Source organism: Salmo trutta, chromosome 34 (assembly GCF_901001165.1).
Source record: "Salmo trutta chromosome 34, fSalTru1.1, whole genome shotgun sequence".
In the NCBI taxonomy this organism is placed as follows: domain Eukaryota; kingdom Metazoa; phylum Chordata; class Actinopteri; order Salmoniformes; family Salmonidae; genus Salmo; species Salmo trutta.
Genome location: NC_042990.1, coordinates 41,855,853 through 41,882,318, shown reverse-complemented (window position 1 = coordinate 41,882,318; position 26,466 = coordinate 41,855,853). Strand labels below are relative to the sequence as shown.

The window sequence follows — 26,466 nt, the reverse complement described above, 5'->3', positions numbered from 1 at the left end:
ATATAGCACTGTGTCATGCCAGGGGATGGTCTGGTTAATATAGCACTGTGCCATGCCAGGGGATGGTCTGGTTAATATAGCACTGTGCCAGGGGATGGTCTGGTTAATATAGCACTGTGCCAGGGAATGGTCTGTGTTAATATAGCACTGTGCCAGGGGATGGTCTGTGTTAATATAGCACTGTGCCAGGGGATGGTCTGTGTTAATATAGCACTGTGCCATGCCAGGGGATGGTCTGTGTTAATATAGCACTGTGCCAGGAGATGGTCTGGTTAATATAGCACTGCGCCATGCCAGGGGATGGTCTGGTTAATATAGCACTGTGTCATGCCAGGGGATGGTCTGGTTTATATAGCACTGTGCCATGCCAGGGGATGGTCTGGTTAATATAGCACTGCGCCATGCCAGGGGATGGTCTGGTTAATATAACACTGTGCCAGGGGATGGTGTGGTTAATATAGCACTGTGCCAGGGGATGGTCTGGTTAATATAGCACTGTGCCAGGGGATGGTCTGGTTAATATAGCACTGCGCCATGCCAGGGGATAGTCTGGTTAATATAGCACTGTGCCAGGGGATGGTCTGGTTAATATAGCACTGCGCCATGCCAGGGGATGGTCTGGTTAATATAGCACTGTGCCAGGGGATGGTCTGGTTAATATAGCACTGTGTCATGCCAGGGGATGGTCTGGTTAATATAGCACTGCGCCATGCCAGGGGATGGTCTGGTTAATATAACACTGTGCCAGGGGATGGTCTGGTTAATATAGCACTGTGCCAGGGGATGGTCTGGTTAATATAGCACTGCGCCATGCCAGGGGATAGTCTGGTTAATATAGCACTGTGCCAGGGGATGGTCTGGTTAATATAGCACTGCGCCATGCCAGGGGATGGTCTGGTTAATATAGCACTGTGCCAGGGGATGGTCTGGTTAATATAGCACTGTGTCATGCCAGGGGATGGTCTGGTTAATATAGCACTGCGCCATGCCAGGGGATGGTCTGGTTAATATAGCACTGTGCCAGGGGATGGTCTGGTTAATATAGCACTGTGTCATGCCAGGGGATGGTCTGGTTAATATAGCACTGTGTCATGCCAGGGGATGGTCTGGTTAATATAGCACTGTGCCATGCCAGGGGATGGTCTGGTTAATATAGCACTGCGCCATGCCAGGGGATGGTCTGGTTAATATAGCACTCTGTCATGCCAGGGGATGGTCTGGTTAATATAGCACTGTGCCATGCCAGGGGATGGTCTGGTTAATATAGCACTGTGCCATGCCAGGGATGGTCTGGTTAATATAGCACTGTGCCAGGGGATGGTCTGGTTAATATAGCACTGCGCCATGCCAGGGGATGGTGTGTGTGGAAGATTAAGTTGCTTACGTTCCCCATTTATTAGAAGTCAACAGAAAAGTGTCTTTTGATTTTCCATAAGGAGCTTCTTCTTTGAACTCTTTCTGTGCCTTCTCATTTTTTTACATCCAGCGGGTACTGTATTTTAATGACCTCTGCCCAGAGGGAAGGGGCATCAAAGGCCTCTGCATTTGGGTGGGGGGAAGGATCTAAAACGTTCCTGCCATTTTTAGGCTCAGCGGTAATTGGAGTTGCAGCCGGCTCTGTCCTATTAAAGCTTGGAATCTTAACTTAGCATTCAGTCTTTAAAAAGTAAAATATATCATTGTAATTGATTTACTTCTTGGCTTTAAAAAGTAGCTTCTGACTAAACATTACTTACTCAGCTCCAGGTTGGAATGGTGTTTTTAGGTTTATGTTGCACTTATTTTGCTGGTAGTTGGTTTGCCAGAGCATTTGCTGTATAGTCCTTGGTAATAAGAATCTTTGGTAGTAGGAATCCTTCCAAGTAATTTTGACAAAAATTATATAGTTGGTTTGGAGTTTTGATTTGGAGTTAAGATTATATTGTGGAGGGTAGCATCCTGTATATGTCCTGGTGACATAGTGTTGTGGAGGGTAGTATCCTGTATATGTCCTGGTGACATAGTGTTGTGGAGGGTAGTATCCTGTATATGTCCTGGTGACATAGTGTTGTAGAGGGTAGTATCCTGTATATGTCCTGGTGACATAGTGTTGTGGAGGGTAGTATCCTGTATATGTCCTGGTGACATAGTGTTGTGGAGGGTAGTATCCTGTATATGTCCTGGTGACATAGTGTTGTGGAGGGTAGTATCCTGTATATGTCCTGGTGACATAGTGTCATGGAGGGTAGTATCCTGTATATGTCCTGGTGACATAGTGTTGTAGAGGGTAGTATCCTGTATATGTCCTGGTGACATAGTGTTGTAGAGGGTAGTATCCTGTATATGTCCTGGTGACATAGTGTTGTGGAGGGTAGCATCCTGTATATGTCCTGGTGACATAGTGTTGTAGAGGGTAGTATCCTGTATATGTCCTGGTGACATAGTGAAGGTTATGTTATAGAGGGTAGTAGCCTGTATATGTCCTGGTGACATAGTGTTGTGGAGGGTAGTATCCTGTATATGTCCTGGTGACATAGTGTTGTGGAGGGTAGTATCCTGTATATGTCCTGGTGACATAGTGAAGGTTATGTTGTGGAGGGTAGTATCCTGTATATGCCCTGGTGACATAGTGTTGTGGAGGGTAGTATCCTGTATATGTCCTGGTGACATAGTGTTGTGGAGGGTAGTATCCTGTATATGTCCTGGTGACATAGTGTTGTGGAGGGTAGTATCCTGTATATGTCCTGGTGGAAAAAATCCAAGTTGTTCTAACTACATCAATTATTTTGTTAAAACATGCTCCTTCCTTCAACCCTCTATCTCATGTAAATGTTTTGTCCACTCAGTGTATGTTTACATCTCTCTCTCTCTCTCTCTCTCTCTCTCTCTCTCTCTCTCTCTCTCTCTCTCTGCAGCTTCTGCCTGGGACGAGGAGATGATGTTCACTTCCACACGCTGGCCCATATTTCTTTAGTCTTTACACACATACACACACGTACACACACCCCTCATCCTGTTCGTTATCCAATTATTCATGCATCCCTCACTCTTCCACTTCCTGGTTTTCCTGGGGGGGGGTGGAGCTACAGATGGAATCCAGAGAACTCCCAGTGATGAATCAGTAATGGAACTTCGGAACAGGAACGATGCTAGATTCTCATGACCTTTTAAAATGCACCAGGGGATCGGAGACTGAGAGATAATCCATGGGTAACTTAAGGTGTTTTCACATATGAAATTTGCAAGATGTACATTCTACATGACGTAAGTGAGCTAACTTGTTTACAACGGGCAAAAAAAGTTACACATGACTTGCGCTGCCGCGTCCCAGTACCTGGTACTCTGGTCCTGGATGTTGAACCCTCCACTCACGCTGCAGCATCACAGTACCTGGTACTCTGGTCCTGGATGTTGAACCCACGACTCACGCTGCAGCATCCCAGTACCTGGTACTCTGGTCCTGGATGTTGAACTCGCGACTCACGCTGCAGCATCCCAGTACCTGGTACTCTGGTCCTGGGTCTTGAACCCGTTACTCACGCTGCAGCATCACAGTACCTGGTACTCTGGTCCTGGATGTTGAACCCTCCACTCACGCTGCAGCATCACAGTACCTGGTACTCTGGTCCTGGGTCTTGAACCCGCGACTCACGCTGCAGCATCACAGTACCTGATACTCTGGTCCTGGATGTTGAACCCGCGACTCACGCTGCAGCATCCCAGTACCTGGTACTCTGGTCCTGGATGTTGAACCCTCTACTCACGCTGCAGCGTCACAGTACCTGGTACTCTGGTCCTGGATGTTGAACCCTCTACTCACGCTGCAGCGTCACAGTACCTGGTACTCTGGTCCTGGATGTTGAACCCGCGACTCACGCTGCAGCATCACAGTACCTGGTACTCTGGTCCTGGATGTTGAAAACGCAACTCACGCTGGTCAATGATTCATTTAAGCCAAGGTTAATTTGCGTTTTCACACATGTTTATAGGATCAGGGTACTAAACGCTCCAGGATCCAGATCAGAAGGGGAAAATCACCCTTAATGACTATCATTTTTTAAACACATATTTAGTGTCTACGATGTGGAGATTAGCATCCTAAGGGACTCATCAGGTCCATTACTTATGGATGTAACTCAGTGTTATGCTATTATGCCCACCTATGGATTTATAATGAGTTATTTTATTGCTTTTTGTACTGCAGATTTTCTTTTAAAGTGACTTTGGGTGTCTTGGGGAAGAAAAAAAAAAGTTGTATTATTATGAATAAGTGGGAGGATTGACTTTCATTGTAAACACATTTTTTGTTGTTGTTGAATGTTTTATGTTATGTATGTAAAGATCACCAGGCAGACGATTAGTTAATAGACCAATAAAAAAAGAGAGTTACAAACCTCTCTGCAAACAACAGTTAACCCTCACTACCACTCCCAGACAGTCCTAACATAATTATTACTTGAGAATTTGCTCTTTGCTAAAAAGCTATTTTTTTATTTTTTTTATTTTAAACTATTTTTATTAGAGAAAGAATCTATAAAATAACAGTAAGGTACTTCATTGTTAGCCAGAAATGATTTGATATGGAAATGAAAACATTTGCATTGGACAGGGCTACAGTCACAACAACGGCTGAAAGTATAATCCATCCCCCAGAAATACAAGTCATGAATCTCCTGTTGGTGGAAACATATGTTCTATCAGTGGGTAAAATAGCTTCTGATTGGTCAGTCTGAGCAATCTAACTTCTGATTGGTCATGTCTGAGAAATCTAACTTCTGATTGGTCAGTCTGAGAAATCTAACTTCTGATTGGTCATGTCTGAGAAATCTAACTTCTGATTGGTCATGTCTGAGAAATCTAACTTCTGATTGGTCAGTCTGAGAAATCTAACTTCTGATTGGTCAGTATGAGAAATCTAACTTCTGATTGGTCAGTCTGATTGGTCAGTCTGAGAAATCTAACTTCTGATTGGTCAGTCTGAGAAATCAGGAAATTCTGTAGGAACATGTCATAGCTACAGTGCACAGTTCTGGTTACTGGAGACGGCAGATAACACACTGTCACATTTCATAATGCTGTTAAAACCATTACCTACACTTCAGATTGCCAAATCAGCCAACAGATGGTACGGCCACACTTGTCTAGAACACATCCATCCGTTTATATTGGCATGACAAAGTACATTTTTCACATTAGATGTGCACAATCTAATCAGTGTACCAAATTATTCAACTCAGTTTCTCCTTCAAGTATCATCTCGCAACGCGTCCCTGTGTGTCAGCGGGAAACGTGGGAAAGGGCCTCTGTTGCCGTAGCAACGCTCTCTGGGCAGCAGAGTTTCCAAGTCGAAACTCGATGAGACAGACTCCTAAATTAATAGTGCAGTTTGTTTAAGTGATTTTACAGCTAGCTAGCTAGCTACTTCACATGCTAATATTGACTTCGGTGTTACTGTGTGTACAGTAGATACGTCCACGGTTAAGTTTAGACAATTATTTACGAATGGTTAACATTAAGGTTAAGGTTTGGGTTAAAAACAAAAATAATAATAACAACAAATTTGAGCTCGCAGTTTACACCCATCTGCAATCTATGGTGGTAATAGCACTCGCCGTTGCCCCTAGTGACCGTTTTTTTTTTAAAGTCATCGCCAGATGTCCTGTGTACCAGAATGGACGTGAAATTTTGCCATGGATTTTGAGCGACTTGGCTGTTATTGGGTATCAGTACAAACTGCAGCACATCAGCCTCATTGAAAATGAAGTCCCTCCAGTTGATCTGAAGTAGGCCTATTCTTCCACACTACAATTAAAACACCAGGGAGAAAGTAAGGAAGAAATATTAATTTAAAAAAAGACAGAAAAGGAAGGATATAAATCCTTTGATGTGTCTGGATACGTGACCGACTGGCTCGATTGGGTTTTATGTAGCAACATTTGAAATTGTGTTTTTTTTTTACACGGGATAAAAGTAGTGACTCAGAGGTAGAAAATTATTTATCATACACCACAGTTGAGGAACAATGGGAAAGTAATTCTGCTTTGAAAGTTGATTGTCTTGTAACCTCACTTTTGAGAAAATGGCACTTGAATGTGTTGGTACACCTACTGGAGAGTTTTGTTTAAACCTATTCAGCATTGTTTACACCCTCTTGAGCCTTAGCCCCACCCATCTCATTAAGGATTCACATGTGAGGCCATGTGCTAAACAGAGTGAGTAAGGTAGTGTACTAAACAACCAAAGATTTCAAGACTAAAGGCTGGTTTATACTACATCTATTGACATGTCTGTATACAGTTGTCGCAGTGACATCATGAACATTCTATTTTCGTCCGTCATCAAACTAGTCGTTTAAAAAATATATATATAAAAAAAAATATAATGACGTCAGCAGCCTAAAGGTCCAAAAGAGCGTATTTTAACACCAATTAAACATTAATCTGTTTAAAAATGAATTCAGTATATGTCAATCCATCAAACCAGGCAACTAAAAGTAGTTTTCTAAACAATGTTTTGGTTTATTTCTAGGTTGTTAGCTAGCTAACGTTCAGTTAGCTGACTAGCTAGTTCCTCTAATGACAATATCATATAGCTGACAACATCTTCACTTTAGATAATTTGCATTAATTATTACAGGAAAATAAACACACAACAAAATCATTATTTACAAGTTAATGTTGAGCTAATTACACAAAATGGCTTACGGTTGTGTGAGGAAATAAAAACAGGGTATTCTACCACAGAAGTATAGAACTTGGACACTGTCTCGTTGGCCTAAAGTTATATCCTAATTTGACTTTGGTGCAGGTCATGTTGTTCTTCACATTACCGTCTCTGGTATAAAACACACTATATATCAAATAAAATCAAAGTGTATTTGTCACACGCACAGCATACAGAAAGTGTAAACGGTAGAGTAAAATGGTTACTTACATAGTGGAGTATTTTGTTTAGACACGTAGCTAGTAAGCTAACTAAACAATTAACTATAATCCCAACTCACAATGTTACTACCCTGCATGAATATAGGTAGCTAAAGCTAACCAACTAGGCTCAATGTTAGCTAGCTAGCTTTAGGCTATAACTAGCAATGCAAATAGCTCTGAGATATGAATAATATTAATATACAGATCATACATATAACGTTAGCTGGCGAGCCAGCCAGATAGTTAACAGTACGCTTTAACTTGCAATGAAAACGACTTTATGACTAAATTAGAAACATGTAATATCTGAAAATGTAGCTAGACTCTCTTATCCGTATACATGGATAAACACTTTTTTCCTCTCTGTCACGGATGCCATGGTTACCCTTAGTTTGAAGATGTAATCCGGAGACAGGTGTTTTATACAATAGCCTTTCCTGTGTTCTCTTTTCGACTCCCTTTGCATATTTGCAATCAAAATGCTTGAATTTTTTTCCATCTCCTTAGCTATCAAACTAATTCCACTGATTTCACCAGGAGTTTCAAAACCCAGTCCTCCAGAAATTGAAGAGCTATAGCAACACTTTGGCTTCATGATATCTTTCAAAAGAAAATCTGCGTTAGAAAGGATTACCTACACCTATAGACAGAAGCTACCAATCCGAACTCATCTCTCCTGGCATGTCCAGCCCACCCACTATCTCAGCCAATCATGGCTAGCAGGAAGTTTCCTGTCTTTTTTCCGTGGCTAAACCAACTAGGCTCGTAAATTAAATATTTTAATTGTATTTACAGACGGCATAACGTTTGTTATTAAGGCACATGAACATTCTAGAAGGCATTTCTGCTCAAAAGCAAATAATAAAACATAAAAAAAAAACTTTTACGTTCAAATGCCTCTCCTGTGAAAGGGTGAAAGCTAGCTTCATGAAACGAGTCACATCTCTGTCTGTGTGTGTGTGTGTGTGTGTGTCTGTGTGTCTGTGTGTGTGCCTGTGTGTGTGTGCCTGTGTGTCTGTGTGTGTGTGTGTGTGTGTGTGTGTGTGTGTGATTGTGTGTGTGTGTGTGTGTGATTGTGTGTGTGTGTGTGTGTGTGTGTGTGTGTGTGTGATTGTGTGTGTGTGTGTGTGTGTGTGTGTGATTGTGTGTGTGTGTGTGATTGTGTGTGTGTGTGTGTGTGTGTGTGTGTGTGTGTGTGTGTGTGTGTGTGTGTGTGTGTGTGTGTGAGACACTGGAGTAGTGCTAAGTGGAGCTAGCGATCCTCATGAATTAGTGAGCAGTGGTAATGGTCTGGTGTTTGTGCCTGTCTGACAGCTCATTAACACAGCATCCAGCGAATTTACAGGTCCATTATCACAAACACACACACTCACTCACACACACACACACACACACACACACACACACACACACACACACACAGACACGCGCACACACAGTCACACACACACACACACACACACACATATTTGTGGGTTCGATTACAGGCTCAAAATGGCCAGAAACAAAGACCTTTCTACTGAAACTCGTCAGTCTATTCTTGTTCTGAGAAATGAAGGCTATGCCATGCGAGAAATTTCCAAGAAACTGAAGATCTGGTACAACGCTGTGTACTACTCCCTTCACAGAACAGAGCAAACTGGCTCTAACCAGAATAGAAAGAGGAGTGGGAGGCCCCGGTGCACAACTGAGCAAGAGGACAAGTACATTAGAGTGTCTACACTGTTCAGGGGGTCCTGAGTCCTAACATCATGTGACAGGGGTCCTGAGTCCTAACATCATGTGACAGGGGTCCTGAGTCCTAACATCATAGTATGTGTGTGTGTGTGTCTCTGGATGTGTGGGGGTATGTGTGTGTGTGTGTGTATCTGTGTGTGTGTCTCTGTGTGTGTTTGTCTGTGTGTGTGTGTGTGTGTGTTTGTCTGTGTGTGTGTGAGTGTGTATACATCTGTGTGTCTGTGTGTCTCTGTGTCTGTACGTCTGTGTGTGTGTGTGTGTGTGTGTCTGTACGTCTGTATTATGTCTACAGTAGATAATCGGGCTAGAAAATATGCAAAGTTATTCAAATTTAAGTACTTTTTTGGGATGCCTCTATCATTAAAGGGAGAGGTAAAATGCTTCAAAGTAATTATTCTCCTTTATTAAAGCTGATCTCATTGTTTCAGAGCCTGCAGTTCTGCCCCTCTACTTTGTGCTGGGTGTTAAAACCCACAGGAAACAACAACGATATAACAGTGTGTGTTAGAACTACAGATGAAACAACAGCACACACTGAGTGAACAAAACATTAAGAACACCTAATATTGAGTTGCACCAACATTTGCCCACTGAGATATTGTCCCATGTTGAACCCAATGTTTCCCACAGTTGTGTCCAGTTGGCTGGATGTCCTTTAGGGTGGTGGACCATTCTTGATACACACGGGAAACTGTTGAGTGTGAAAAACCCAGCAGCGTTGCAGTTCTTGACACAAACCGGTGCGCCTGGCACCTACTACCATACCCTGTTCAAAGGGACTTCAATCTTTTGTCTTGCCCATTCACCCTCTGAATGGCACACACACACAATCCATGTCTCATGTGTCTCAAGGCTTAAAAATCCTTCTTTAACCCGTCTCCTCCCCTTCATCTTCACTGATTGAAGTGGATGGTGACATCAATAAGGAATCATAGCTTTCACCTGGATTCACCTGGTCAGTCTATGTCATGGGAAAAAGCAGAAACATGAGACCAGCTCATTGTCAAGAGGAGATATGACTAGACTCACTAACGTCTTATGTGTGCTCACACTCACACACACACACACACACACACACACACACACACACACACACACACACACACACACACACACACACACACACACACACACACACACACACACACACACACACGTCTAACAGTCAGCGAAGACGAGAAGCAGAGAGAAAGATGGAGGAAAGTATTTATTTTGGGTGGATATTACCAGAAACAGAGTAAAACCCAAGACATCACCTTCATAAGACACCTTCATAAACTCACCTTCATAAGCTCACCTTCATAAACTCACCTTCATAAGCTCACCTTCATAAACTCATCTTCATAAGCTCACCTTCATAAGCTCACCTTCATAAGCTCACCTTCATAAGCTCACCTTCATAAGACACCTTCATAAGCTCACCTTCATAAGACACCTTCATAAGACACCTTCATCAGCTCACCTTCATAAGCTACCTTCATAAGATACCTTCATAAGCTCACCTTCATAAGACACTTCATAAGACACCTTCATAAGACACCTTCATAAACTCACCTTCATAAGACACCTTGAAGCCCAGAGAACCACTGGTGTCATCAGTCTTGAAGTTGAGCCACATCTGATGACTGGTGCTGACCACCAGGTCTGGAGTCGTGGTCCCTGACAGGCTGCAGGAGACAGGGGAAGATGTGTGAGTGTGTCTGTGCCTCTGGGAGTGTGTCTGTGCCCGTGGGAGCACACCTAGGGATACTTTGGGATCCCTCCCTCTCTCCTGTCTCTCCCCCCTGTCTCCCTCTCTCTCCCCCATTCCTCTCCCCTCTCTTCCCCTCTCCCTCTCTCTTCCCTGTCCCGCTCTGTCCCTTCCTCTTTCCTGTCTCTCCCCCTGTCTCCCTCCCTCTCCCCCATTCCTCTCCCCTCTCTTCCCCTCTCCCCCTCTCTTCCCCTCTCCTCTCTCTCTCCCCCCTGTCTTCTCCTCCTCCTCCTCCACAACAACCCAAAGCCTCACTACACAGCTCCACATAAAAATCCCCTCTCTTCCCCTCTCCTCTCTCTCCCCCTCTCCCCTCTCTCTCTCCCCCTCTCCCGTCTCCTCTCTCTCTCCCCCCTCTCTTCTCCTCCTCCTCCTCCTCCACAACAACCTGAAGCCTCACTACAAAGCTCCACATAAAAATCCATCTATAACATTTTATTAAGGCCTGTAAATTTCAGCACAATTAATAACAACATCCAGTGAAACCTTATGGAGCATCTGTTGGAGCAAACTCCATTAGGACACATCAATATGCAATCTGTTGGAGCAAACTCCATTAGGACACATCAATATGCAATCTGTTGGAGCAAAACTCCTTTAGGACACATCAATATGCAATCTGTTGGAGCAAACTCCATTAGGACACATCAATATGCAATCTGTTGGAGCAAAACTCCATTAGTACACATCAATATGCAATCTGTTGGAGCAAACTCCATTAGGACACATCAATATGCAATCTGTTGGAGCAAACTCCATTAGGACACATCAATATGCAATCTGTTGGAGCAAACTCACTTAGGACACATCAATATGCAATCTGTTGGAGCAAACTCCATTAGGACACATCAATATGCAATCTGTTGGAGCAAAACTCCTTTAGGACACATCAATATGCAATCTGTTGGAGCAAACTCCATTAGGACACATCAATATGCAATCTGTTGGAGCAAAACTCCATTAGTACACATCAATATGCAATCTGTTGGAGCAAACTCCATTAGGACACATCAATATGCAATCTGTTGGAGCAAAACTCCTTTAGGACACATCAATATGCAATCTGTTGGAGCAAACTCCATTAGGACACATCAATATGCAATCTGTTGGAGCAAAACTCCATTAGTACACATCAATATGCAATCTGTTGGAGCAAACTCCATTAGGACACATCAATATGCAATCTGTTGGAGCAAACTCCATTAGGACACATCAATATGCAATCTGTTGGAGCAAACTCACTTAGGACACATCAATATGCAATCTGTTGGAGCAAACTCCATTAGGACACATCAATATGCAATCTGTTGGAGCAAAACTCCTTTAGGACACATCAATATGCAATCTGTTGGAGCAAACTCCATTAGGACACATCAATATGCAATCTGTTGGAGCAAACTCCATTAGGACACATCAATATGCAATCTGTTGGAGCAAAACTCCATTAGTACACATCAATATGCAATCTGTTGGAGCAAACTCCATTAGGACACATCAATATGCAATCTGTTGGAGCAAACTCCATTAGGACACATCAATATGCAATCTGTTGGAGCAAACTCCATTAGGACACATCAATATGCAATCTGTTGGAGCAAACTCCATTAGGACACATCAATATGCAATCTGTTGGAGCAAAACTCCTTTAGGACACATCAATATGCAATCTGTTGGAGCAAACTCCATTAGGACACATCAATATGCAATCTGTTGGAGCAAAACTCCATTAGTACACATCAATATGCAATCTGTTGGAGCAAACTCCATTAGGACACATCAATATGCAATCTGTTGGAGCAAACTCACTTAGGACACATCAATATGCAATCTGTTGGAGCAAACTCCATTAGGACACATCAATATGCAATCTGTTGGAGCCAAACTCCATTAGGACACATCAATATGCAATCTGTTGGAGCAAACTCCATTAGGACACATCAATATGCAATCTGTTGGAGCAAAAATCCATTAGTACACATCAATATGCAATCTGTTGGAGCAAACTCCATTAGGACACATCAATATGCAATCTGTTGGAGCAAACTCCATTAGGACACATCAATATGCAATCTGTTGGAGCAAAACTCCTTTAGGACACATCAATATGCAATCTGTTGGAGCAAACTCCATTAGGACACATCAATATGCAATCTGTTGGAGCAAAACTCCATTAGTACACATCAATATGCAATCTGTTGGAGCAAACTCCATTAGGACACATCAATATGCAATCTGTTGGAGCAAACTCCATTAGGACACATCAATATGCAATCTGTTGGAGCAAACTCCATTAGGACACATCAATATGCAATCTGTTGGAGCAAACTCCATTAGGACACATCAATATGCAATCTGTTGGAGCAAAACTCCTTTAGGACACATCAATATGCAATCTGTTGGAGCAAACTCCATTAGGACACATCAATATGCAATCTGTTGGAGCAAAACTCCATTAGTACACATCAATATGCAATCTGTTGGAGCAAACTCCATTAGGACACATCAATATGCAATCTGTTGGAGCAAACTCACTTAGGACACATCAATATGCAATCTGTTGGAGCAAACTCCATTAGGACACATCAATATGCAATCTGTTGGAGCCAAACTCCATTAGGACACATCAATATGCAATCTGTTGGAGCAAACTCCATTAGGACACATCAATATGCAATCTGTTGGAGCAAAACTCCATTAGTACACATCAATATGCAATCAGTTGGAGCAAACTCCATTAGGACACATCAATATGCAATCTGTTGGAGCAAACTCACTTAGGACACATCAATATGCAATCTGTTGGAGCAAACTCCATTAGGACACATCAATATGCAATCTGTTGGAGCCAAACTCCATTAGGACACATCAATATGCAATCTGTTGGAGCAAACTCCATTAGGACACATCAATATGCAATCTGTTGGAGCCAAACTCCATTAGGACACATCAATATGCAATCTGTTGGAGCAAACTCCATTAGGACACATCAATATGCAATCTGTTGGAGCAAACTCACTTAGGACACATCAATATGCAATCTGTTGGAGCAAACTTCATTAGGACACATCAATATGCAATCTGTTGGAGCAAACTCCATTAGGACAGATCAATATGCAATGCGAAGTGGCACGTCGAACTGCCCTGATTTTGTTTTAACATTGAAGGGGAGACAATGTGGCACTAGATCTATCTTTCATGCACTACTGGTCCTGGAGGTGATGAAATGGACAGAAATAGAAGGATGGAGAGGGAGATGGAAGGTGGTGGGGGAGGAGGAGGAGGAGGAGGAGGAGGAGAGGTGGAGGAGGAGGAGAGGAGGAGGAGGAGAGGAGGAGAGGAGGAGGAGGAGAGGAGGAGGAGAGGAGGAAGAGGAGGAGAGGAGGAGGAGGAGGAGGGAGAGGAGGAAGGCAGGGGAGGAGGGATTGAGGGAGGGAGAGAGGTGAGAGAGGGACGGTAGGATAAAGATGGTGAGAGAGATAAGGAGAGGAAGAGAGAGAGAGGAAGAGAGGAAGAGAGAGAGAGAGAGATGAGAGAGGCAGAAAGACAGAGACAGACAGAGAGAGAGAGAGAGAAAGAGAGAGAAAGGATAGGTGGGTGGAAAGCAAGACAAACTGAAGGAGAGAAAAAGAGCAGCTGTACCCACAAGAAAATGTGTGTAAAAATGTGAGAGCAAGAAAAAGGACAAAGAAATGAATAAGACAAGAGGTGGCAGAGAGGCTGAAGGAACTCACACGTGGAAGACGGTCTTCTGGTCTCCGACCACGGCTCCGTCCCCAACCGTCAACGTGTCGTAACCACGCTCCAGGTCAAAGTCCTCAAAGGTCAGCTTTATCACCTAGGCGACAGTAAAGACGTCAGAATGCGGCGAACAAAATGGCTGTCGTGATATGAAGGGTTAGGTGGTCAATCTTTTCCCCCCTCTGTCATCCCTCCATTTTTGTATTCTCTGCATTGCTCTCTCTCTCTCTCTCTCTATATATATATATATATATATACAGTATATCCTCTGCAACCAGGGTCAAGGAATTTCCCTTACCAATCCATCAGTCCATCCCTCCCATCCATCTATCCCTCCATCCTCTAATCCCTCCATAAATCCATCCCTCCCATCCATCTATCCCTCTGTCCCTCCCTCCCATCCATCTATCCCTCCATCCTCTAATCCCTCCATCAGTCCATCCCTCCCATCCATCTATCCCTCTGTCCCTCCCATCCATCTATCCCTCCATCCTCTAATCCCTCCATCAGTCCATCCCTCCCATCCATCTATCCCTCTGTCCCTCCCATCCATCTATCCCTCCATCCTCTAATCGCTCCATCATTCCATCCCTCCCATCCATCTATCCCTCTGTCCCTCCCATCCATCTATCCCTCCATCCTCTAATCCCTCCATCAGTCCATCCCTCCCATCCATCTATCCCTCTGTCCCTCCCATCCATCTATCCCTCCATCCTCTAATCCCTCCATCAGTCCATCCCTCCCATCCATCTATCCCTCTGTCCCTCCCATCCATCTATCCCTCCATCCTCTAATCCCTCCATCAGTCCATCCCTCCCATCCATCTATCCCTCTGTCCCTCCCATCCATCTATCCCTCCATCCTCTAATCCCTCCATCAGTCCATCCCTCCCATCCATCTATCCCTCTGTCCCTCCCATCCATCTATCCCTCTGTCCCTTCATCCTCTAATCCATCCATCCCTCTACCCTCTAATCCAACCATCCATCCATCCATCCCTCTACCCTCTAATCCCTCCATCCATCCATTTATCCCTCTACCCTCTAATCCCTCCATCAATCCATCCATCCATCCATCTATTCATCCATCCCTCTACCCTCCAATCCATCCATCCATCCATCCTCTAATCCCTCCATCCCTCTATCCCTCTAACCTCTAATCCCTCCATCCCTCCATCCCTCCATCCTCTAATCCCTCCATCCCTCTATCCCTCTATCCTCTAATCCCTCCATCCCTCCATCCCTCCATCCTCTAATCCCTCCATCCCTCTATCCCTCTACCCTCTAATCCCTCCATCCCTCTATCCCTCTACCCTCTAATCCTCATCCCTCTATCTTCTAATCCCTCCATCCATCTATCCCTTCATCCTCTAATCCATCCATCCCTCTATCCCTCCATCCTCTAATCCCTCCATCAGTCCATCCCTCCTATCCATCCATCCCTCTATCCCTCTATCCTTTAATCCATCCATCCTCTAACCCATCCCTCCTATCCATCCATCCCTCTATCCCTTCATCCTCTAATCCATCCATCCCTCTATCCTCCTATCATCCATCCCTCTATCCTCTAATCCATCCATCCCTCTATCCTCTAATCCATCCATCCCTCTATCCTCTAATCCATCCATCCCTCTATCCCTCTATCCTCTAATCCATCCATCCCTCTATCCTCTAATCCATCCATCCCTCCATCCCTCTATCCTTTAATCCATCCATCCCTCTATCCCTTCATCCTCTAATCCATCCATCCCTCTATCCTCTAATCCATCCATCCCTCTATCCTCTAATCCATCCATCCCTCTATCCCTTCATCCTCTAATCCATCTATCCCTCTATCCTCTAATCCATCCATCCCTCTATCCTCTAAACCATCCATCCCTCTATCCCTCTATCCTCTAATCCATCCATCCCTCTATCCTCTAAACCATCCATCCCTCTATCCCTTCATCCTCTAATCCATCCATCCCTCTATCCTCTAAACCATCCATCCCTCTATCCCTTCATCCTCTAATCCATCCATCCCTCTATCCTCTAAACCATCCATCCCTCTATCCCTTCATCCTCTAATCCATCCATCCCTCTATCCTCTAACCCACTAACCATCCCTCTATCCTCTAACCATCCCTCTATCCTCTAACCATCCCTCTATCCCTTCATCCTCTAATCCATCCATCCCTCTATCCTCTAATCCATCCATCCCTCTATCCTCTAATCCATCCATCCCTCTATCCTCTAAACCATCCATCCCTCTATCCCTTCATCCTCTAATCCATCCATCCCTTCATCCTCTAATCCATCCATCCCTCCGTCCTCTAATTAAATCAAATCAAATCAAATTTATTTATATAGCCCTTCTTACATCAGCTGATATCTCAAAGTGCTGTACAGAAACCCAGCCTAAAACCCCCCAAACAGCAAGCAATGCAGGTGTAGAAGCACGGTGGCTAGGAAAAACTTCCTAGAAAGGCCAGAACCTAGGAAGAAACCTAGAGAGGAACCAGGCTATGAGGGGTGGCCAGTCCTCTTCTGGCTGTGCCGGGTGGAGATTATAACAGAACATGGCCAAGATGTTGAAATGTTCATAAATGACCAGCATGGTCAAATAATAATAATCATAGTAGTTGTTGAGGGTGCAACAAGTCAGTAACACAAGAGTAAGTGTCAGTTGGCTTTTTCATAGCCGATCTTTGATAATCCATCTATCCCTCCATCCTCTAATCCGGCTATTCCCGGCTACAACCCAAAGTGCCACACACACACAATGCAATGCCGTCTGGGGTACGCCTAATACAAATGTGGTTCACATTTTCAAACAGTCCATTTATATTGTCCAACGGGGCTGTACGTTTGGGTGATGTTTTTTCCTCTCCTGAGGCGCCTCGTTTCACTGCCAAAAAAAAAAATTAAACCATCAAGTGTTGAGTGAAATAACAACACAATGTGAAATACAGGAAGTCTAGTCAAATAATCAACATCCAATCACATTAACCGTTACTCTCTCGCGGGAAACCTTCGCTCTTTCGCAGACATTTGGAAAACGAAATACGTCAATTTGTAAAATAAGACAGGAGTTTTTTAATGAACAAATACAGTGTTATATGTAAATAAAGAGCAAAATTATTGATTAATGTTATATTATTATTTGTGCCCTGGTCCTGTAAGAGCTCTATGTCACTTCCCACGAGTCGGGTTGTGACAAAAACACACACTCATTCTTATGTTTAATAAATGTATCGTATAGTGTGTGTGTGTGGCAGGCTTACAATGATGGCAAAAAAACTACATTTGAGAGTGTGTTGACCCTCGTGCTAGAGGGGGTACGCAGCTGGAGGTTACATTTTTGAAGGGGTACGGGACTATAAAAAGTTTGGGAACTACTACTATAATCCATCCATCCATCCATCCTCTATCCCTCTATCCTCTATCCATCCATCCCTCCTTCCTCTATCCCACCATCCCTCCATCCTCTATCCCACCATCCCACCATCCCTCCATCCCTCCATCCTCTATCCCACCATCCCACCATCCCTCCATCCCTCCATCCCTCTATCCCTCCATCCTCTATCCCACCATCATCTATCCCACCATTCTCTATCCCTCCATCCTCTATCCTCTATCCCACCATCCTCTATCCCTCCATCCTCTATCCCACCATTCTCTATCCCTCCATCCTCTATCCTCTATCCCACCATCCTCTATCCCTCCATCCTCTATCCCACCATCCCTCCATCCCTCCATCCTCTATCCCACCATCCCACCATCCCTCCATCCCTCCATCCCTCCATCCCTCCATCCCTCCATCCCTCCATCCTCCATCCCTCCATTCTCTATCCCTCCATCCCTCCATCCTCTATCCCACCATCCCACCATCCCTCCATCCCTCCATCCTCTATCCCTCCATCCTCTATCCCACCATCCCTCCATCCCTCCATCCCTCCATCCCTCCATCCCTCCATCCTCCATCCCTCCATCCCTCCATCCCTCCATCCTCTATCCCTCCATCCTCCATCCCTCCATCCCTCCATCCCTCCATCCTCCATCCCTCCATCCTCCATCCCTCCATCCTCTATCCCTCCATCCCTCCATCCCTCCATCCTCTATCCCTCCATCCCTCCATCCCTCCATCCTCCATCCCTCCATCCCTCCATCCCTCCATCCTCCATCCCTCCATCCTCCATCCCTCCATCCTCTATCCCACCATCCCACCATCCCTCCATCCCTCCATCCTCTATCCCACCATCCCACCATCCCTCCATCCCTCCATCCTCTATCCCACCATCCCACCATCCCTCCATCCCTCCATCCTCTATCCCTCCATCCTCTATCCCTCCATCCTCTATCCCTCCATCCCTCCATCCCTCCATCCCTCTATCCCTCCATCCTCTATCCCTCCATCCTCTATCCCTCCATCCTCTATCCCTCCATCCCTCCATCCTCCATCCCTCCATCCTCTATCCCTCCATCCTCTATCCCTCCATCCCTCCATCCTCTATCCCTCCATCCTCTATCCCTCCATCCTCCATCCCTCCATCCCTCCATCCTCTATCCCTCCATCCTCTATCCCTCCATCCTCTATCCCTCCATCCTCTATCCCTCCATCCCTCCATCCCTCCATCCCTCCATCCTCTATCCCTCCATCCCTCCATCCTCTATCCCTCCATCCCTCCATCCTCTATCCCTCCATCCTCTAATCCGACATTCGGTGTCACTCCTATGAAACGCTCGTCCCTCAACCAATCAGGGCATACTAAAGTTGCTCTATCAGTGGCTGTCAGTTGTACCCTGAGTCTGACCTGATCATGTCACCTGACCAGATAGAACACATCTGTCTATGGTCTATTATTAGACGATTCAGCAACTCAGAGGCTATATCCCAACTGGAACTCTATTCCTTTTATAGTGCACTACTAGATCCATGTGACTCAAAAGTAGTGGTCTTTTTCGCAGAGAAAACGTTGTGATTTAAGACACAGCTAACCCTCAGAATCACCAGGGTGAGTCACTAAATCGCTAAATCCCGTTGTGGGCCATTTCCAGTCACTTCCAGTGAACCACAAGGTGAATGCATGTTAGGATGGATTTATGCATTAGCTTTTCTACCCAGGAAATATATCTATTCAACTGAGCTCATTGGCTCGCGAGAAATTCAGGGACGAGTTCGATAATCTAAATGCTTCTTCGTAAACTGATTATAATAAATAATAAACATTAACATAAAATCAGTAAATAAGGATGAAGAAAGGAGAAAAAAACCCGAACCAAATCAATAGGGAAAAGGTGCTGTTTAGTCTTCTGATTCAAATCAGCACACTTCCGGGCAGATGTTTAATGTTTACTGGGAGAGCAGAGGCCTAATGAAAAAAGCTGATAAAAATGCAAATTGCATTCTGTCTTATGGTAAACCCACACGCTGATTTAAATTGCCAGGACTGGTGAGGGAGGGAGGGAGGAAGGAAGGGAAGGAGGGAGGGAGAGTGAGAACGAGAGAGAGAGAGAGAGAGAGAGAGAGAGAGAGAGAGAAAGAGAGAGAGAGAGGATGCTGTTGTGGGTCAGATCACCAGATAAAATGCAGTTTCATGCTACAAAAAGATACATGTGTAGGATCTTAATTTGACCAGTATTGTTGCAACAAAATTATCAACAAGATTTTAACATTTAGTGTATCATTTTCACGAATGGCCCCGGAGGAGATGGCTGCCATTTTGATGGGCCCGTAATTATTTTGTATGTTTTTTTTTTCACGTTGTTTGTTACTTATTTTTTACATAATGTTTCTTCCACCATCTCTTATGACGAAAAATAGATTCTGAATATCAGAACATCGATTGGAAGTGGACAAAGATTTTTTCTTTAACGAGTCGGACGCAAAGGATTTACTCCAGATACCCGACCAGGCCCAAATCCCCGTCATTCTCATGAAGAGAAGATACAGGGGACGCAGGTCAGGGTGCCTAATGAGAATTGGTTGGCGAATGCGTAACCCCCCTCTACCATTCGTCCTATTGGCCAACGTGCAATCACTGGAGAAAAAACTGAATGAACTCCGATCAAGATTATCCTACCAACGGGTCATTAAAAACTGTAATATCTTACAGTGGGGGAAAAAAGTACTTGATCCCCTGCTGATTTTGTACGTTTGCCCACTGACAAAGAAAGGATCAGTCTATAATTTTAATGGTAGGTTTATTTGAACAGTGAGAGACAGAATAACAACAAAAATATCCAGAAAAACGCATGTCAGAAATGTTATAAATTGATTTGTAGTGGTCAGATGACGCAGATGCTACACTATGGGACTGTTTTGCTGCACAGACTGGAATATGTTCCGTGACTCATCCGATAGCATTGAGGAGTTTACCACATCAGTCAATGGCTTCATCAAGAAGTGAATTGATGACGTCGTCTCCACAGTGACCGTATGTACATTCCCCAACCAGAAGCCATGGATTACAGGCAACATCCGCACTGAACTAAAGGCTAGAGCTGCTGCTTTCAAGGAGTGGGACTCTAACCCAGACGCTTATAAGAAATCCCGCTATGACCTCAGACGAACCATCAAACAGTAAAAGCAAAAATACAGGACTAAGGTTGAATCATACTATACAGGCTTCGATGCTCGTCGAATGTGCCAGGGCTCGCAAACTATTACGGACTACAAAAGGGAAGCCCAGCCACGAGCTGCCCTGTTACACAAACCTACCAGATGAGCTAAATGACTTCTATGCACGCTTTGAGGTAACCAACACTGAAGAATGCATGAGAGCACCAGCTGTTCTGGATGACTGTGTGATCATGCTCGCCATAGCCGATGTGAGCAAGACCTCTAAAAAGATCAACATTCACAAAGCCACAGGGCCAGATGGATTACCAGGACGTGTACTCTGAGCATGTGCTGACCAACTGGCAAGTTTACTTACTGTACTCCCTGTCCCTGGCCGAGTCTGTAATACCTACATGTTTCAGGCCCAGACTGCATCCCTAGCCGCATCCTCAGAGCATGAGCTGACCAGCTGGCTGGAGTGTTTACAGACATATTTAATCTCTCCCTATCCTAGTCTGCTGACCCCACTTGCTTCACTATGTCCACCATAGTCCCTGTTCCCAAGAACACCAAGGTAACATGCCTAAATGACTACCGACCAGTAGCACTCACGTCTGTAACCATGAAGTGCTTTGAAAGGCTGGTCATGGCTCACATCAACAGCATCATGCCAGACCCACACCAAATTGCATACCGCCCCAACAGATCCACAGATGATGCAATCTCTATTGCACTCCACACTGCCCTTTCCCACCTGGACAAAAGGAACATCTACGTGAGAATGCTGTTCATTGACTACAGCTCAGCGTTCAGCACCATAGTACCCACAAAGCTCATCACTAAGCTAAGAACCCTGGGACAAAACACCTGCAACTGGATCCTGGACTTCCTGATGGGCTGCCCCCAGGTGTTAAGGGTAGGCAACACCACTACGCTGAACCTGAACACAGGGGCCCCTCAGGGGTGCGTGCTTATTCCCCTCCTGTATTCCCTGTTCACCCACAACTGCGTGTCCAAGCACGACTCCAATACCATCATTAGGTTTCCTGACGACACATCAGTGGTAAGCCTTATCACCGACAACGATGAGACAGCCTATAGGGAGGAGGTCAGAGAACTGGAAGTGTGGTGCCAGGACAACAACCTCTCCCTCAACATGATCAAGACAAAGTAGATGATTGTGGACTACAGCAAAAGCAGGGCCGAGCACGCCCCCATTCTCATCGACGGGGCTGTAGTGGAGCAGGTTGAGAGCTTCAAGTTCCTTGGTGTCCACATCACAAACAAACTATCATGGTCCAAACACACCAAGACAGTCGTGAAGAGGGCACGACAAAACCTATTCCCCCTCAGGAGACTGAAAAGACTTGGCATGGGTCCTCAGATCCACAAAAGGTTCCACAGCTGCGCCATTGAGAGCATCCTGACTGGTTGCATCACCACCTCGTATGGTAACTGCTCGGCCTCCGACAGCAAACCACTACAGAGGGTAGTGCGTATGGCCCAGTACATCACTGGGGTCAAACTTCCTGCCATCCAGGACCTCTATACCAGGCGGTGTCAGAAGAAGGCCCTGAAAATTGCCAAATTCTCCAGCCACCCTAGTCATAGACTGTTCAATCTGCTACCGCACGGCAAGCGGTACCGGAGCACCAAGTCTAGGTGTAAGAAGCTTCTAAACAGCTTCTACCCCCCAAGCCATAAGACTCCTGAACACCTAATCAAATGGCTACCCAGATTATTTGCATACACTGCTGCTAATCACTGTTTATTATCTATTATCTATGGACAGTCACTTTACCCCTAACTACATGTACTTATTACCTCAACTACCTCGTCTAACCTGTACCGCCGCACATTGACTCTGTACCGCTACCCTGTGTATATAGCCTCATTATTGAGGAAATGCTTTTAGTATATTTTAGTTTTCAAAAGCTTGTAAAGTTTGTAATTTCCACTTTTACTTTTCAGACATGATTTTCCCTAATTAAAATGTTATCAACCTCTACCAAAATGTCCATTAATTACAGTCCACATAATAATTAACATTTTCTGTTGCTGCAGGATTACTTTCATTCTGCAACAAACTGACTCAAATTTGATCCTACATCTGTACATGAAAAGTGAAATACTGTTTACATAAATTCTGTGTATTTATGTAAATCACAAAGCTCAAAAGATCACAAAGCAAAACAATTCTCATCAACAAAAGAGTGATCAAATTAAGATCATACATCTGTACAGCTTTTACCATGAGGTGGAAGATAGAAAGAACAGCCAGAAGGACAGACTAACCCGGGTTAGAGGGTAGACTAATCTCAGTCATTCCTGAAGAAGACCAGACGGTATTTAGTCAGAAATAGCCCTGTTGTATCTGCATCAGCATGTCTGCGTCTCACCTCTGAGTCCTAAATGACACTCTATTCCCTATGTAGTACACTGATGTTGGACCAGAGACATTTGGGACACACACCCTCAGTCTCCTCTCTGACCTACAGTAATATCTCCTCTGGCTGCATGTGGTGGCGTGGCAGTGCGGTGTGTGTGTGTGTGTGTGTGTGTGGTGAGGTGTGGTTTGGTTTGGTAGTGAACAGGGCCAGGAAGAAATGGAACGCCATCTTTCGAACTCTACAGAGAAAGAACAGCAGCGCTCCATTTTCATCTGGTCAGGAAGTGGAGTGAGAGACGGGCAAAAGTACCACTTTCTGGCTCACACCTTGTTACTCCACCCAGAGCCCAGTGGAGTGTACCCAACGGCGTGTGTGTGTGTGTGATGCATGTGTGCACTTAATTTCACTTTACGTCTGTCTACCACTCCTCCCTCCTCATACTCTGACCCTCACTCAGCCACAGTGATACGGGGACAGATGTGTAAAACCATTTGTTTGAGCTCAGAGAAGGACATGTGTTTAGCACTGTGGCCTTGAACCTCTGAAGTCATCTCTGTTTCTTATCATATCCTCTTATTGATGTCTATATCTCTCCATCTCTCTGCTGTCTTCTTCCTCTCCTTTTCCACAGGTAATTCCACTATCTTTCTCTCTGATTCATTTAATCGATCCTTCTCTAGCTGTACTAATTTTCAGGGCATTGTACCAACTCCTTTGCAGGGCATTGTACCAACTCCTTTGCAGGGCATTGTACCAACTCCTTTGCAGGGCATTGTACCAACTCCTTTGCAGGGCATTGTACCAACTCCTTTGCAGGGCATTGTACCAACTCCTTTGCAGGGCATTGTACCAACTCCTTTGCAGGACATTGTACCAACTCCTTTGCAGGACATTGTACCAACTCCTTTGCAGGGCATTGTATCTGACTAGTCCACAAAAGAAGCTCTACAGCCACAGTGTTATCTCTCTTTGTGTGTAACACAGCAACTTAAATGAAAGGTGGATCTGATCTGACAGAGTTTGGGGAAGGAATATACACTTAAAATGATGGTTTGGAGACATATTACAGACACACGTAAAAAATGCCCTATATTTGAAATAATGTATGATCTTAACATTGTACAGTGTGTCGCAATCACACTGCACACTGCCCTAACCCATCTGGACAAGCAGAATACCTATGTAAGAATGCTGTTGTAATGCCCAGGCCATAAAGAGGGTTTTTTTGTTCTTTATTTTGGTTAGGCCAGGGTGTTTTGTATTTCTTTTTTTTGGGCCGTGTGTGGCTCCCAATCAGGCACAGCTGAAGTTCGTTGTTGCTGATTGGGAGTCACACATAAGGAGCATGTTTTTCCTTTGGGTTTTGTGGGTAATTGTTTCTGTTAGTGTTTTGCACCTGACAGGACTATTTGGCTGTCGGTTTTCTTGTTTTTTTTGTATAGTGTTCTTTCATTATTAAATATTCAATGATGAACACTAACTCCGCTGCACCTTGGTCTACTCTCTCTCACGACAGCCCTTACAGCTGTTCATTGATTACAGCTCAGCATTTAACACCGTAGTACCCTCCAAACTTGTCATTAAGCTCAAGACCCTGGGTCTCAACCCCGCTTTGTGAATCTGGGTCCTGGACATTCTGACGGGCCGCCCCCAGGTGGTGAGGGTAGGAAACAACATCTCCACCCCGCTGATCCTCAACACTGGGGCCCCACAAGGGTGAGTTCTCAGCCCTCTCCTGTACTCCCTGTTCACCCACGACTGCGTGCGTGGCCATACACGCCTCCAACTCAATCATCAAGTTTGCAGACGACACTACAGTGGTAGGCTTGATTACCAACAACGACGAGACAGCCTACAGGGAGGAGGTGAGGGCCCTCGGAGTGTGGTGTCAGGAAAATAACCTCGCACTCAATGTCAACAAAACAAAGGAGATGATCGTGGATTTCAGGAAACAGCAGAGGGAGTACCCCCCTATCCACATCGATGGGACAGCAGTGGAGAAGGTGGAGAGTTTTAAGTTCCATTCGGCGTACACATCTTGGACAAACTGAAATGATTCACGCACACAGACAGCGTGGTGAAGAAGGTGCAACAGCGCCTCTTCAACCTCAGGAGGCTGAAGAAATTTGGCTTGTCACCAAAAACACTCACACGCTTTTAAAGTTGCACAATCAAGAGCATCCTGTCGGGCTATATCACCGCCTGGTACGTCAACTGCTCCGCCCATAACCGTAAGGCTCTCCAGAGGGTAGTGACGTCTGCACAACGCATCCCTGGGACAAACTACCTGCCCTCCAGGACACCTACACCACCCGATGTCACAGGAAGCTCAAAAAGATCATCAAGGACAACAACCACCTGAGCCACTGCCTGTTCACCCCGCTATCATCCAGAAGGCAAGAACAGTACAGGTGCATCAAAGCTGGGACCGAGAGACTGAAAAACAGCTTCTATCTCAAGGCCATCAGACTGAGCCGTCACTAACATTGAGTGGCTGCTGCCAACATACTCTAGCCACTTTAATAATTAAACATTGGATGTAATAAATGTATCACTAGTCACTTTAAACAATGCCACTTTATATAATGTTTACATACCCTACATTACTCATCTCATATGTATATACTGTACTCTATACCATCTACTGCATCTTGCCTATGCCGTTCGTCCATCGCTCATCCATATATTTATTTGCACATATTCTTATACATACAAGTGTAAAGGAATGAATGAGGTAGTTGTTGTGAAATTGTTAGATTACTTGTTAGATATTACTGCACTGTAGGAACAAGAAGGACAAGATTTTCGCTACACTCGCATTAACATCTGCTAACCAGGCGTATGTGAACAATAACATTTGATTTGATTCGTTTTTTTAGAAGTAGCACATTTAGCATTTAGCTTACCATCAGAGAAGCAAACAAGTAGTGCATAAACACTAGTACATATTAGCGTAGCATAGCATCACTAACATTAAGTACTCAATTTTCAAAGTATAATTTCCATATTAGCAAGTCATAATGTCAGACTGTTGTAAATATTAATATAGCATAGCAAGTAGTCAGAAAATCACGAAGTAGTCAATATTAGCATTTAGCATGTCAGTTCTGTACATAGTACTGGATTAGCATAGCATAGCAACATTAACACAACATTTTCAGTATTAGCATATAGCATTAGCTGGTGAGACGGTACCTTGGTGGTGTCTGTAGCGGTGATGACCCAGGTGCAGTTAGCATTGTTGTCATACTGGACAGGGTAGTTTGGTGATGCGACAATACCGTTAGGACCTCTCAGCTGACCACCACACATAGGAGCTGAAAGAGAAAATAACAACACACTGTTAGGCTGTTTACTTATCAATTTAACTGTGTGAATCAACTTCCACATACTGTACAAATTAGTTT

The 26,466-nt window shown here is 44.5% G+C and overlaps 1 protein-coding gene across 1 annotated transcript in view; it reads right to left on the bottom strand.

Annotated features, from left to right (window-relative positions):
- The window catches only part of LOC115173255 (CUB and sushi domain-containing protein 2), a gene marked incomplete in the record, with an annotated part of 501,741 nt that overhangs the window by 329,848 nt on the left and 145,427 nt on the right, over positions 1-26,466 (bottom strand). Inside the window, 3 exon segments of the mRNA XM_029731172.1 lie at positions 10,197-10,309; positions 14,124-14,227; positions 26,255-26,376. Of these exon segments, the coding sequence (XP_029587032.1) occupies positions 10,197-10,309; positions 14,124-14,227; positions 26,255-26,376 (339 nt within the window).